Source organism: Manis javanica, chromosome 12, assembly GCF_040802235.1.
Source record: "Manis javanica isolate MJ-LG chromosome 12, MJ_LKY, whole genome shotgun sequence".
Taxonomy (NCBI): Eukaryota; Metazoa; Chordata; class Mammalia; order Pholidota; family Manidae; genus Manis; species Manis javanica.
Window position 1 is genome coordinate 110,541,470 of NC_133167.1, and position 15,637 is coordinate 110,557,106.

At 50.8% G+C, this 15,637-nt stretch overlaps 1 protein-coding gene across 13 annotated transcripts in view; it reads right to left on the bottom strand.

Annotated features, from left to right (window-relative positions):
* Window positions 1-3,618: 3,618 nt before the first annotated feature.
* DLGAP2 (DLG associated protein 2) overlaps window positions 3,619-15,637 on the bottom strand; it is a 436,545-nt gene continuing 424,526 nt past the window's right edge. For all 13 annotated transcript variants that reach the window (XM_036995825.2, XM_073219245.1, XM_036995822.2 and 10 more), the window contains 2 exons: window positions 12,339-12,491; window positions 3,619-9,868 (listed from right to left, as the gene is read on the bottom strand). In XM_036995825.2, the coding sequence (XP_036851720.1) occupies window positions 9,650-9,868; window positions 12,339-12,491 (372 nt within the window). In that variant the 3' untranslated portion in view covers window positions 3,619-9,649. The remainder of the gene's footprint in view (window positions 9,869-12,338; window positions 12,492-15,637) is intronic.

Here is a 15,637-nt window from a genome sequence, read left to right on the forward strand (position 1 = left end):
GGCAGCAGCCTCGGTGGGGGCCCCACGGATGCAGACGTGTGTCTGTGGGGCTGTTGGCGAGTATCAGCACGTGAGAAATGGCTGGATGGAGGGCACAGCCCTTGGCTGATGCAGACTAAGGAGGGAAACAGAAGGCTTGTCACTCCCTACTCTTTGCTTCACCCTGATTTTCTTAGTCCCTCCGGAGTCACGTCCTGTGGGTCACAGAGCCACCCGCAGGGCGTGAGTGCCGCGCGGGACTCACTTGGCGGAGCTGCTATCAGACTGCTCATATTTTTATAATAAGTGTCGTTGTACCCATCGGTTTATTCCCTATCCTGGAACAAGAATCGGTATGTAAAAATGACATTGACTCCATGTGACTTTTAACCTAAAAAGCAGCACAATGAAGTATTTATGGAGGCGGGGCCTGGAAGCCGCTGGGGCCTCCGAGTGCTAAGACTGCTGTCCTTGGGCGGGAGGCCTCGGCACTGCGGCTCTGACGGAGCCCGATCAGCAGCATCTAACTCCATCTGCCCGGAAAAGAAACACCCTTGGCGACTGTAATAAGGTTTGCTTTACTTTACAAACCAAGTCTTTCTGACGCCTGCAAGCCAGATTAACCCATAAACCCCAGAGGCGGGTTTGCTGGGCTATGCTTACCTCGTTCCCAGGACGGCTCCCTGGCCTGGCTCCACACAGTCACGGCGGTGAAAGCTGGCTGGCAAGAGGGCAGGACGTGCCGGGGACAGCAGACGGGGCCGGGTCCACATCTCCCCTCTGACGGCTCCTCCTCTTCAAGCGGAGAGTGAGGGCACCGGTGGGGGAGCCGCTCACGCCCTCTTTGGGTCACAGCGTTGCCAGCCCACTACCCAGGACGCACACTGTTCAGCAAGTACTTAGCCGGTGAGAACGTGGAGGGACACGGCGGCACTGGGTCCATTCACGCGTCCGGCTGCCACCATCAGCCTAAGAATATCACGAGCGTCACGTGCTCTCTTGGGAGCCAGAGATGTTGACGAGGGATCCGATGTATTTCTTGGGCTCAAGAAGCTCACAGTCTCATTCCAAACCTGTCAGCAAATACGTTCTGCTTGCATGATGCGTGATGATAGATGTAAGGCTGAGCGTTGTTCTGGGGGGAGACTTGAGCATGGAAGGGGGTTCAGAGGAGGACGCGGCCTGTGGATGCTCTGAGGACCCACCAGTGTTTAATCAGGAGCAGCCACTTGGGGTCCAAGCCATGGACACAGCATTTTGGCAGTGACGGGGTCAGCGCAGTGGAAGTCTGTGTTTTGTGAGGGTGCTGGAGGGCTAAGTGGCTGGTGTGACAAGGGGAGAGGAAGGGGCCTGGTCACCCTGCCGGCAGGTCCTGGCCCAGGGGAGGCACAGCAGGCCAGGGCAGCGCCAGGTGGCCGCCGATGGAGGCTGTCCGGAGGCTGAGGAGCCCAGGACAGCCCAGGACACACAAACACGCCTGTTAGGAGCATGGTCTGTGTCGTCACAGAATCTTGGTTTTGTAATGTAACCGTTGAATTTTTCACACTCTAAATTGTAAAAGACTACAGTGGTGAAACGAGATCATTTGGTGAGATTTCACTGGCATCGGACTCTAATTATTCAGGGAAAACCCATCTCATTCAACCACAGAAAGGTGTGCGGCACCACCAGGAGCCGAAGCCGCACGTGTGTGCCCAGTGTTCACCTCGGGCAGAAAGCAAGTGGGTTTCTGAACCTGCTGATGCTGACTGAAGAGCTCACAAAATAAAATAAATGAAAATGAGGAGCAGAAATCTTCCCAGTGGCCTGATTTTCAAAAAGCTATTCATTTAAATTTTTAATAATGGGAAGCAAGCTGGAAGCATGGAGATTCTTAGCTCTGACTTTTCCTACTTGTTTTTAATTCAGGAGTATTTTGGGGGAGCATCTGACTACAGAAAGGCTGAGCGGAAAGTATCGCTCCCGAGTTCCTCTGAACCCCCCATCCCACTGCCTGGGTTGTCAGGATCCCATCGCTGTGGGACTTTGGTTGCAGGTGATGCACCTGGCTGGCACGTCTGAAACGAATGCCCTGTCACTCTCCTTGCACTGTCACTGACCTCAGGGAAAACCGTGTTGAACCAAACGTGGAGAAAAGTATAAAGTTTTCAATAAAATGCCAAGAAAATTAGAACTCTAACTGAAAGATTATGAATTAAAAAATATATATATAAAGCTTTTACTTCTAGTTGTTATAGAAAGAAATAGGGTATGTGGAAGACTAAAATATTAGATATGTGTTCTCAATTTATTTGGAAATGGTTTCTCTTAATGCAAACATTTACAAGTCATGATCAATTAAAGTGACATAAATGGAAAGAACTCGAAATGGATGCAGACTCCTGAGCGGCTGTTTTATCCCGAGACTCGTGAACCAGCTGCTTGGAACTCCCTGGGGGAAACCGAACCTTGGCCCACCCGTCCTGACACTCACCGTAGGCCCTTTCTTCACTGGCCACCTGCCTCCACTCACCTCAGGCCCCGTGACAGCCAGAGCAGGATGGAGACTGAGAGACACCAGCGTGCTGAGAACGTGGGCCAGCTGCTGGCGAGTCCGGAGACCTCTTTTCACGCTCCTTTGGGGCCTGGAAGGAGGGACTCAAAAAGGAGCCGCCTGTGATGACCTTGGGGAGAGCTTCTGGACCGGCAGGAAGCAGGCAGCAGAGGCCAGGAGAAACTCCCAGCAGGGGGCGAGGCTGGCTGGCCACAGGCCGGTGGAGGGACAGCAGTTGGTAGGAGGGGACACCGCCTGGCAAGGAGGGACAGCCAGGCCCAGCCAGGGGACCAGTGTCGTGCCACGGCCCTGGCTGGGGGGAGCCGCTCCTCCAGCTCAGACCACATGCAGCCGCCTCCCCCGAGCCAGGGACGACCATCTGGCACACAGCTCTTCTCACTGCAACTCAAGAGTCTAAAATGACCATTAGCTAAGTACTGCGGTATTTATTAACTTTAAACTCATTTTAATCTGTGCCATTTTTGCAAACATATGAAATCTGTAGCCTTAATAAAAGTCCATTTCTTCTTAGTAGATAGAGAAACTGAGGCTATGTCAACAACAAAACATGTCATGAGAAAGGGTGCAGTTTTCTGGATAAAACTCTTTGGTCTGTATAATTTTTCTGACCTTAAAATAACACAAGAATTCACTCCAATACAAAACTAAATGCTAGTTTTCTCAAAAAATTTAATTGCAGAACTATTTATAGGAGGTGAACATTAGCAATACAGAAATCAAATGAGGGAGGTGTCAGGAGAGTCATGAGGAAAGAACTCAGAGAACGCAATCTTTAAATGCCTTAAAGCGATGACCAGCATCCTGGTCGAAGTTATTGACAAGAAGCAAGAAACCATGGTGATGGATAGTTTCGTGCACACTCAGAGCAGGGATCCTGCATGCTACTAAATAGAATTTATCAAAAGAACCATAAAAGCATGAGAAAGAGAATTACATAAAATAGTTTAATTCCAGTGAAATATAACTTTGTACAGATTTTTGATATTTGGCACTCTGCTCACCCTCACTGTCCATATGATTTCATATGTATATATATTTATATATATATATATATATATATATATATATATATTTATGAACTCTTTTTTAAAACTTTAACTAACAGCTAGTTTCCTGGTTCTAACATTCCTTGACTTCTAGGAGGCATTTGATTCGGTCCTTAGGCCACACCTCGGTTTTGGCACGTACTGTGGGGGTGGGTGTACGAACTCGTCTCTCTGCAGGATACATCTATGCAAGGGGGAGGTGGCTTAGCATTTGGAAATAAAAGTTCAAAAGCAGCTGGGAGTCAGGACTCTGGGGGGAACCTTTTTGAATTTAGCAAACCAGTTACAAAGTGGGAGGAGAGACACACTCCTGCTGAGTCCTTTCAGAGTGACAGGGTCCTAGGGGGAAGGTGCGTCAGCTGGGGGGGAATTGGAGGCGGGGCGAGCAGCATTCAGGTGCAGCCACCAATGGCTACGGAGCGTCCTCGGGACCCTCAGCAGGGGAGCATGATACGCTCTCCCAGAAGATGACTGTCCGCTCAGCAGAGGTTCCTCTGAACGACACCTGCCGCGAGTCTCTCTTTCGTGCCTCTCCCCGTGAATATGCACAGCCTGGCCTCCCAAGACTGTCAGGTTTGGAATAAGCACCCGTGAGAAGGAGTCGCATAAAATCTAAGAAAGTAGGTGGTAAACCTTTGTTACCCTAGTTTGTGTATATAAAATCTTTTAAAAAGTAGTTTCATAGTAGGTAACTAACATTTCCTCTGCAAAGAACTTATCTGCCAAGTGTTCAGATTGAGACTTGAAATAATTCCATTTAACACTGGACAAAACACCACGGTTAGGACAGCAGTTCACAAAATTATGGAACTTTCACGGCGTTGCAAGGACGAGGAGGTGGTTGTCTCTGGAGCGTTCTCTGGAGGGTGCGCTGGGGTCTTGACCGAGAGCAGGCATCAGGGAAGACATCCCGGCCTCCGGCACTGGGTCTGGTTCCATCCCTGGTGCTCCCCACAGGCTCAGCTTCTCTGCTTGCAAATAATTTTTTCTTCATCACTTTCATGTTTAGTTTTGTCTAAGTTGCTGCTGGGCTCAAGTAATGATGAACACATCACTTAATTATGGTTCTTGCTCCTGGAAGAGCTAGAAACACTTCAAATCAAAGCCAGCGGTGGAGAGGGCCCCATGTTGGTCCTCGACTTCTAAAGCTTCCGGAAGCCCAGGGGCGGGCTCCTGCCTTGCCGGGACGGCCTCCAAAGGACCACTGCCCAGCAGTCCCGATTCTGTGGGCCGCAGATGATCGGACTTGGCTTTTGCAAGCATCCCACACATTTGAGGAGAGAGCCATGACCCCTCATGTTTAACCAGCCTATGCTTTGCCCCATTCCCAGGGAGCTCACAGGGTTTTAGAGGCAAGATGCCGTGTGTCTGTGAGGGAGTCAAGCCCGGGAGAAAACAGACCTGATGGAGAGCTGTCGGCCTGCGTGTGAACAGACGCCAGGCTGTGTAAGCAGCCAGCGAGGGACCTCTGGTTCCCATTCTTTCCGGAGCATTCTGCAGCCACTCTGTGCTAATGGGCCTTTAGCTTACTATGGAAAAGGCGCCTTTCCTCCTGCATTTTATTCACTGCCCACAATTTATTGCAACTGTCAGCATAGTACAGGTGACAAGATGGACTCCTCGTCGTGAAGGCACAGGCGCTGGTGTGACCTGCATGACATGGCTCAGGACAAAGGGTGCCGGGAGCTGAGGGAAGGCCCCTGAGCTCCAGTCTGCGTGGGCAAATAGGCCCTACGCATCAGCAGAACCTTCCGAGGGACAGAAGGCCTTGATCTCTTAGTCTGTGGCTTCCTATTTCAGTTTCAAGTATCCAGCCAAACTGTCAAGCAAGAATAAACAAATGAGCAGATGAAGACAGAACAGAGCCCTGGGAATTCTGGGGATGGGGACTGAAAACCACTATCTTCAGCCACTGATGAGAGTGGCGTGTCTGCAGTGGAATGTGAAAAACTGGGAGTTCAGGCTTGGAGAGAAAGGAGCTGTTGGGGAAATGAGACATGAAATATCACAAATAGAGAATTCAGCCATCCGGGCCCATTTCTGGGAGACGCGGTTCCATGCCTGTTGGCAGGACCGTTCCAGTTTCAGGCGTGCAGACCAAATGCAGTGTCTTGGTGACCTGGACTGACACCGTTTGGGGCGACAGCTTTGCCTGGGCAGCGGGATGAACCGTGATAGCCCATCTTCTGCTCTCCCGTCCCCAGATTCACGGGGGGGGCTCCACGGTCACACACACAGTGGCTCTGCGGCTCTGGCCCCTTGGGGATGCGCACCTCCCCAAGCTGATCCCAGACATGGTGCCTGGGGCCTTCTGTCCCTCGGAAGGTTCTGGGAACCTGTGGGAACTCTGGACAAGGCTGATTGCCCCTCTGAGCAAAGACCAGCTCAGGCACTGGCTGCATCTCCCTTCAATGCTCCACTGGCCTCTGAGTCCCTTGGGCCACGTGAGGTTCTGGCTGGCTTGATGGAGAGACTGCCAACAGAGACCTTCTGGTGTCACCCCTCCCCTGCCCCACTCACCACCAAAAGGCTTGGTCCAAACCAGGGAGCTACTCTGAAGCACACATGTGTGGCGCCCCAGGCATCTTGAACAGGTGTCCGCATGCCTGTACTTCTATGTGCTGGAGCAGGGTGGGCGGGGTGCCCACGGGCCTGGCAGGATGACACAGGGCAGCTCAATAATGCTACCAAGAAAGGCGGAACCAAGACAGGGCAAAGGGGGACAGGGACCCAAAACGACCTCCACCCAGCTGTTGTGCGCTGGGCAGCTGTGCTGTCTTCTAGCCATTGGCACAGGAGCCGGCTGGGACATGCCCTCCCCTGATTCTGTGGCTACATATTTTTAAAAGGAGGAACCTTGAATGTGATTTCCCCCCCAATGATACCCTTCCTATTTAACACTGGAAGTCTTGAGGTGAAAACATCAACATTACCTTTTAACAAAAATGTGATTTTTTTTGGTGTCATACAACAGTCTGATTTTTACACACCACCCAGCGATGGTCATATAAATTTGCCAGGAAAAGCATGGTAACACTTCCACTGACCACAGCTCCTTTCACGCTAAACACGGTACTGGAGCATGAAGATGTGCTGATGAACCACATTGACAGCGCTCTTGTGAACAGGTGGCATTCGCCTTTTGGCCTCTGTTAGACGCTAGCGCCCTGTTATACTTGTGTTGGATTCTGAAAGTCAACTAAAGCCCGGCAGTAGCGACCTGTTGGCCCTGAGGAGAATGATTTCTGAAGAAACACTTGGGTTTCAACAGTTGTTGGCCGTCTTGTCAGGGAACACGGACCAGCGAGAGCTCTGGCTGCAGGCACACACTGCACTTTCACGATGAACTTCATAGAATGTGGGCATTATTTTCAAATGCATTCTCAAATTTAATACTCTCTTATTAAAATTGTATCCGTAACCGGGAATGATGGATCCGTATTATGTATCTGGTAGAAAGGACTGAAATAAGTTAGCTTGATTGACAAGCACAAGTATCAGAAACAGTTTTATTTCTCTTTACATGTACACACGCAAACACAGCTTATTTTCTGCATTTCCTGGAGGACTGTCACCTGTCTGGGAACTGAACGTACGGCACTCAGTCACGTGGCACCAACAGCTGGCTTCTCGTCAGCGCCACCGTTACAGGACGCTCTTTGGAACTTGGTGGACTGCTCAGCAGTTCACATGTGTCCCCCACCTTGGCTGCTGTCAAATTTGGTTGCAGGTTGAACTGCTCCCCTAAGGATGGTTTAGGCCAAGACTTTTGGGGGCTTTAAGATAAAAACTAGTATTGAAAACAAAAAACGAATCAAATCCAGTGAACACTTTTGTTCAAGTCAGGAAAGGAGAATCTGGGATCTAGAATAAATAATCATTGTCTAATTTTATAATTTGTTGTTATATGTTTCATACAAGTTCAAGGAAGTGGGCTGAAATGCATCGGCTGCCAGTAGGTAAACCTGCAAGTGGGCAGGCGTGCACACGTGCATTTCACACTTCCTCTTCCAAGGTGGACACACCGACTTTGCTTCTCTCTGGTTATTTCTAAAGAGCAGCTCATTTGCAATAATGCATCGTTTTTTAAGTCTGAAATGCCAATACTTGCACATACATTTGTTTTTAACATAGTCTAGTGAATGTAGAAGCGTCATTGGTATACACTACTCAGGATTTAGGTAGAAAAAATGCTTTGAACACTCCGGGGAAATAGGATCATTTATAGAAGAATATTTCAGGGAAATTTTTTTTTTTTTGCATTTTTCAAGGTTATACATTCGTACTGATTTTTGCTTCCAAATATATTTTAAGGCTGTTTGGTAAAATATATACCAGTTATGAGGCTCAATTTACAGGGTTTTGTTTTTACAGGGAATTCTTAACTACTCAGCTTTAAAAAAGTAAAACTCTGAAGCTAAACATGCTTTATATCAACTGTGCTCCGATGAACCCATGCTCGGTGGGATGTAGACATGAAGAGAGGAGCTGCGGGTTTAATGAGCGTCCCGGCCGTGGGCCGCCTCGCTGAGGCTCCGGTCGGGCCATCAGGTTGCAGAGGGAGCCGGGCGCATTTTAAAGTGCGATTCAAGTTGAGAAAACAAAGTGCTGGAGAAGGGTGACGTGACGGGAAGGGGCCCTGCCCGCGTCTGAGTGCCTGGGACTCCCCGGAGTAGCGGGAGGGGAGGTGGGCATGGGTTGGTGTTGTCTGTCTTCATTTGCAAGCCTGCTTTTACCTTGAGTTACAGTGAGAACTCTGTGTATGGGACCAGCTGGGTGGATCTGAGCGGCTCTTCCTTTGAAGACGAGGCTCAACAGTGATGCGCCCCGGAATCGGACACGGTCGCCGCACCACATTGAACTCCACACATGGAGAGCCTTCTCACGCGAGTCTTTCCTGCTTTTCTCTGGTGCCAATCAGAATCCCGAAACAATTTACTTTTCTTAAAGTCCTTAGCTGGAAGCCACAATGTGTGACTTTTTTTTTCCCTTGGCATAAAACAGGCAAGAAATATATTCTTGACTTTAGCAACACTGCATAGGACAAAAGAATTCTGGAAAAATACAAATGTAAACTACATTTCTTCTTTACCATTTAAACTGAGATATGCTGACCCCTCATATTCATATTTCCTAAGCTTTTTACATCATCACAACTGTCATATTAAACAAGCAAACTTTTTAAGGATATCCTGGAAAGTTAACTGATAGAGCAGTTTGAGGACATATATATATACATCTTTTAAAAAATTCACATGTAGCATAAATGGTGAAACATAAAGACAGAACCAGGTGTGATATTTTAAGTTACAAAGGAATAAAAAATATGACTCCTTCACCGGAGTGAGGCCACACTTCTCTCTTTATGGTTCTGCCAGCCTTTCTTAGGACTCCCGATTTCTCGTCATCCGTCACTGCCTTGTGCGAATGAACATTCAGCTTATTTTTTGATTGTGTAGGTGCCTTGCTGGGTGTTTTTAGTGGGTTCAGACTTGTGATCCCCTGGGTCTGAGAAACACGCGGTCGGGCGTTTGGTGGCTGGAGAGACCTGGTCCCCACATGGATGTGGCATGAGGAGCCTTGGGGCAGAGGGACTCGGGGAAAAGCCGCCCAGGCTGGGGGCCGGGGGTCCTTCTTTCCTGCCCTTCCAGCTGTAGCACCTTCCGCTGGGGTATCTAATGCCTCGAGTGAGTGGTGAGATGCACCCATTTATAGTTATTTGTTATTCTTGCCTCTATTGTCACACGATTTATAAAAATATAAATAACAAAATTAAGCTGGGTTCCATCTCAAGAGGTGTTTCTTGTTATCTTCTGAGAACAGAGTGCGTAGCCGGGCGCCCCACTTATCCCTCAGAGCTGAGTGTCCGTCAGGCCATCCAGTAGAAAAGGTCTTGTCCCTGCCGTGAGCTCGGCAAACTGCGAGGCGACAGCCTCCCCGCGTGTCCACGGCACGAGGACCGCGACGGCGGGGCGTGTTCGGGGAGCGGCGACACGGAGGAGACCGGGCAGTGAGCATCTGTACAGGGGTCTGTCCCGACGGAGGGAGGGAGACGCGTGGCGCTGGGCGCCTAGAGCCGCGTCTGGGCCTCGGGGATGTAGATCTCGATGCTGTCCGCGCGCTCCGAGGCCGCGTTCTGCCGGAAGGAGGCCGCCCGCTTGGCCGCCAGGAGCCGCCGCCGGGCCTCCTGGCGCTGTCTGTCGGGCAGGTCCAGGGACTTCTCCCTCGTGATCGGGAACTTCCCTTTGGGGGGCTTCTTTGGTATTGGAGGGGGGACCTTTCTTTCATCCTGAAAAGCACCACAGGTCAGAATTGGGGAGAGTCAGAGGGCTCACCCCAGGCACAGACATGGTCAGAGCAGGGCCCTCGGCCGCACGCTGCACGCACGCCACTGAGCACCGTGGGCCCTGCTCGGCCACGATGGCCTGGCCTCCAGCGTGGGACGTACTTTCTGTAACTTTCCTCAGATTCTTCATATACTAAGGAAATAAATATAATTTACTCCCTCACACAATAAGGAAAAATAAGGAAACAAATCCTGCATGTAACGTTTAACACTTGCCTCGTCTGCAATTTATTTTGATGTTGCTGACAGATTAATGCTCACCTGTCTGAGCTCCCAACTCGAGCATCCCGGGCATTGGGATGCCACCTGCCGCCCTGTCACAGGCTGCCATCCTCCCGACAGACTATGACCCCCAGGGACGTTCCTGAAGGCTATGTGGGTGTCATTTTCCATTCTGGGCCTAAAATCCTTGGCATGAGTCATACACATGCATAGATATACAATATGATGTAAGATAGATACAGGAGATATATAAATATAGTAATATAAAATTTTATAAAATATAAATATATATATATGAAAGTATTAAATGTATATAAGAGATTTTTCCACTTACATGGTGAAAAGATGCAAATAACTATTTCTGAGCCCAGCTCACATGATCAAATGTCACACTAGAATGTGTGTGTGTGTGTGTGTGTGTGTGTGTGTGTGTGTGTGTCAGAAAGGTGAACAGCGAAGGCCCCCTGTGATGCACCGGTGTGTTTCACGTGGACCCTCACTATCAGAGTCGGGCCAGCTGCTGACCGTGTCCTAGGGGGTCGGGGCAGAAGCCCTGCATGGCCCGTTGTCTCCTTCCCGAAAGGGCTGCCTGAGGACAAACTGAGCCCCCTCTTTCTCCAGGCAGACGCCTCACTGTTGGGGGAGACCGCAGGCTGTGTCCAGGGGCCGGTGTGACTGGGCTCTGGGGACAGGCAGCAGCCGCTGCAAGCATGGGTGGAAAGTTCTGGTGGCTGAAAGTCTGTTCCCACACTTGTTCTAAATGATGTGGGCCAGAAACAGGGGCCTCTTCCTGACTCTTCAGCATGCTTCCACAATGATGAGGTGCTACTGCGCTAAATTTTTCAGCTATTTTGGAGTCTCATGACCATATTTATCTCTCCCCTTCCCTGTGCAGCCTCTGAGCTGTGGGACGTCAGAAACACATCAGCAGTTCTCTGAGCATCTCCCCGTGGAAGGGGCATCCTGGGTGGGCAGAGGGCGGGTCAGGGGGCCTTGCAGACCTCAGGCAGCCCCGGGAGCCTCGGTGTGACCAGAGCAGTGTGTTTCCCGCCCGTGGGCACTGCAGCCCAGGCCCGGGATGCGTTTGAGGACCACTCTCTCCTAGAGCTTAGGTCCAGGGCTTATCTTAGGCGTTAGTTACTGAAGAATGAAAACCAGGAAGGCCACTGCCCATCTTTGGGCTCGACTGTCTGAAGACTATCTTTACTAGTTTAGTAAGTTTTGTACTCAGTATTTTATTAGAATAACCTTCTTACTCGGAATCACTACACATGGCCTCCTTTGCTTCAAAATGGACCACAGGTTACCTGACCTGCTTATGTACCCCCACCGGCTCACACACGACTTGAGCACTTGCATGCCCTCTACCCATTACCCGTGGGCAAGAGGGGGTGCCCGCATCTGCCGGGACACAGCCTGAGACACGCTGTGATGACCCAGGGTCCCTCTGGGACCCAGTGTGTGGTGACAGCTCTGCTCCATCTAGATCTACATCCTACTCTATATACTGAGCACCACCATCCCTAAGTATGTTGGGATAATTTTTTTATCATTTTATTTCAATTGAAAATGTCTGTATAGAAAAATCAAATGATTACTCGGAACTTCTCTAAGGTGTGGTGGGAAATCAGGGCCCTCACTGCTGACTCAGGCCTGCCCGTGACCCTGAGCCGAGGGGCCTTTGGAAGTGACGTCACAGGGCTCGGATTCAGTGGGGTTTCCAGCCGCTAAGGGCCGAGGCTAACATATGTGCAGGAGGCTGTGGTCACACCGTCACGTGCGGACACGCGGCTGGGCAGCTGCCTCAAGCAGGGGTGGTCGTGGTCAGCAGGTCTGGGCTCTCCCCATGGGAAGCCTTCCCAGCACAGGGCAGATGGGGGCTCGGTGGGAGGCCGAGGACAGGCCCCGGGGGCAGCAAGACTAGGGTCGCCCGGGCCTTTGCTCGGCGTCGTCCTGACCTGCCCGGGCCAGAACAAAGCTACTATTTACTGCACATGGTGGACGACCCGCCTCCAGCCCAGTTATGCTCACGCGCAGATGCGTCTGTGGAAGTCTGCTCCTGCGTTTCTACCCAGAGGCGGGGAAGTGCGGCTCGCGGTGCATCTGCAGCAGACCGTGTTGGTGAGGCCGCGGGCACCGGGGGGGCCAGGGACGGCGGTGGCGGGGGGCGCCGCAGGGCGCACACGCTCACCTTTCTCTCAGGAGACTCCATGATCTTCCAGCCGTTGAGCTTCAGCTGGTGCAGCTCATCGAACTTCATGCCCACGTCCTCAACGGAGAGCTGCAGCATGTCCCAGTACCCCGCCAGGTCCTGCGAGGTCGGTCTGGGCATGGCGCCGGGGTCCTGCGGACACACGCACACACTGCAGCTGGGGTCTCCGGCCGGCCAAGGGCGGGCGGGGCTGCCTCTTCCCAGCTGCGCCCTTTAAGGCTCGGATCAGGGCGAAGCCCAGCCCACATCTAACCCGAACACTGGACAGGGCCCGTGATGACCCAAACGGGTCACACACCCATCTGCTGGCGGCTCACAGACATGAAGAGGCCACACACTGTGTGATGCCGGCTGTGCGACATCCTGGGGAGGGCACAACTGCGGGGAGGTTAAGTCAGGGAGGGGTCGGCAGGGGCCCACGTGGGGCCCAGAGGGTTTAGGGGCAGCGAGACTGGAGACCGGCTACGTCCTGGAGACCAGCTAGCTCCTGGAGACTACTTACCTCCTGGAGACTAGTTATCTAGATGAAGACTAGCAACCTCGTGGGGACTAGTTACCTCCTGGAGACTAGTTATCTAGCTGAGGACCAGCTACCTCCTGGAGACTAGTTACCTCCTGGAGACTAGTTATCTAGCTGAACACCAGCTACCTCCTGGAGACTAGTTACCTCCTGGAGACTAGTTATGTAGCTGAAGACCAGCTACCTCCTGGAGACTAGTTACCTCCTAGAGACTAGTTATCTAGCTGAGGACTAGCTACCTCCTGGAGACTAGTTATCTAGCTGAAGACCAGCTACCTCCTGGAGACTAGTTACCTCCTGGAGACTAGTTATCTAGCTGAGGACTAGCTACCTCCTGGAGACCAGCTACCTCCTGGAGACTAGTTATCTAGCTGAGGACCAGCTACCTCCTGGAGACTAGTTACCTACTGGAGACTAGTTATCTAGCTGAAGACCAGCTACCTCCTGGAGACTAGTTATCTAGCTGAAGACCAGCTACCTCCTGGAGACTAGTTACCTCCTGGAGACTAGTTATCTAGCTGAAGACCAGTTACCTCCTGGAGACTAGTTACCTCCTGGAGACTAGTTATGTAGCTGAAGACCAGCTACCTCCTGGAGACTAGTTATCTAGCTGAACACCAGCTACCTCCTGGAGACTAGTTACCTCCTGGAGACTAGTTATGTAGCTGAAGACCAGCTACCTCCTGGAGACTAGTTACCTCCTAGAGACTAGTTATCTAGCTGAGGACTAGCTACCTCCTGGAGACTAGTTATCTAGCTGAAGACCAGCTACCTCCTGGAGACTAGTTACCTCCTGGAGACTAGTTATCTAGCTGAAGACCAGCTACCTCCTGGAGACTAGTTACCTCCTAGAGACTAGTTATCTAGCTGAGGACTAGCTACCTCCTGGAGACTAGTTATCTAGCTGAAGACCAGCTACCTCCTGGAGACTAGTTACCTCCTAGAGACTAGTTATCTAGCTGAAGACCAGCTACCTCCTGGAGACTAGTTACCTCCTGGAGACTAGTTATCTAGCTGAAGACCAGTTACCTCCTGGAGACTAGTTACCTCCTGGAGACTAGTTATCTAGCTGAAGACCAGTTACCTCCTGGAGACTAGTTACCTCCTGGAGACTAGTTATCTAGCTGAGGACTAGCTACCTCCTGGAGACTAGTTATCTAGCTGAAGACCAGCTACGTCCTGGAGACTAGTTACCTCCTGGAGACTAGTTATCTAGCTGAGGACCAGCTACCTCCTAGAGACTAGTTATCTAGCTGAAGACCAGCTACCTCCTGGAAACTAGTTACCTCCTGGAGACTAGTTATCTAGCTGAAGACCAGTTACCTCCTGGAGACTAGTTATCTAACTGAGGACTAGCAACCTCCTGGAGACCAGCTACCTCCTGGAGACTAGTTATCTAGCTGAGGACTAGCTACCTCCTGGAGATTAGTTACCTCCTGGAGACTAGTTATCTAGCTGAAGACCAGTTACCTCCTGGAGATTAGTTACCTCCTGGAGACTAGTTATGTAGCTGAAGACCAGTTACCTCCTGGAGACTAGTTACCTCCTGGAGACTAGTCATCTAGCTGAAGACTAGCAACCTCCTGGAGACTAGTTATATAGCTGAGGACTGACTACCTCCTGGAGACCAGTGACCTCCTGGAGACTAGTTACCTCCTGGGCACTAGTTATCTAGCTGAGGACAAGCTACATCCTGGAGACCAGCTACCTCTTGGAGACTAGTTACCTCCTGGAGACTAGTTATCTAGCTGAAGACTAGAAACCTCCTGGAGACTAGTTACCTCCTAGAGACTAGTTATCTAGCTGAGGACTAGCTACCTCCTGGAGACCAGCTACCTCCTGGAGACTAGTTATCTAGCTGAAGACTAGCTACCACCTGAAGATTAGTTATCTGGCTGAAGACTAGTTACCTAGCTGAAGCAGCTAGCAATGCTGCTTTTCGCTCTGGTCAGTCTGGCTTTGACGAGTGAGGCGTCTGCTTGTATTCTCGGTGCCTCTCCTGCCAGGCCTGCCTTAGGAGCGCCCCCAACCCCCAGCGAAGGCCTCAAAGGCAGATAGAGGTCCACAGAGGAGGAAGCAGGCACACCAGAGAGTCGGACTCAAAAGGGTTTTTTTCAGGTGAACACAGAGGGTGACCTGAGTGTGTGAGACATGTCAGAGTATTAGGACGGGAGTCTGTAAGTCTGCTGCCAGCTGCTTCTGGTGGGGAGATGCAGGCACTTCCTAAGTGCTATGCTACACGTAGGGTGTTCCAGACAAGGAGTCCCTGAAGACAGCAACCGCCTGTGCTTTCCCGACTCGGGGCGATGCGGCACAGAACTCTTTCAACTCCTTTAAAGGCAGTCAGACAGGTATGGTGGAGACGGTAAGAGCCTGCCTGGTAGACATGAATGGGTGTCTCTACGGCCTTCGGTTTCTTTCAAGGACTCTAAACCTTCCTGCTCTCCTTTTTAAGTGTAGGTTGTGACTTCATGTCATAGACGGCATGGTAGTCACTGAATTTCATGATGAACTTTAATGAGTTTATTGAAAAATACTAGAGAGAATGTACTTTTAATGATCCTGATTACAAGGCATGAGTTGGGAACTCTGTCGTGCTATGTGCGTGCCCTTGGATGTGCAAGGACAGTCTATCAACTCCCATGTCTCCCTGCAAATTAAAAAACAAAACGAAACCAGATCACCTGGCACCACTGCTACAAGAGGCCTTGCGAAGGCCTATTTGCATTTTATGGAAACATTTGGTCTGAAAGAAATC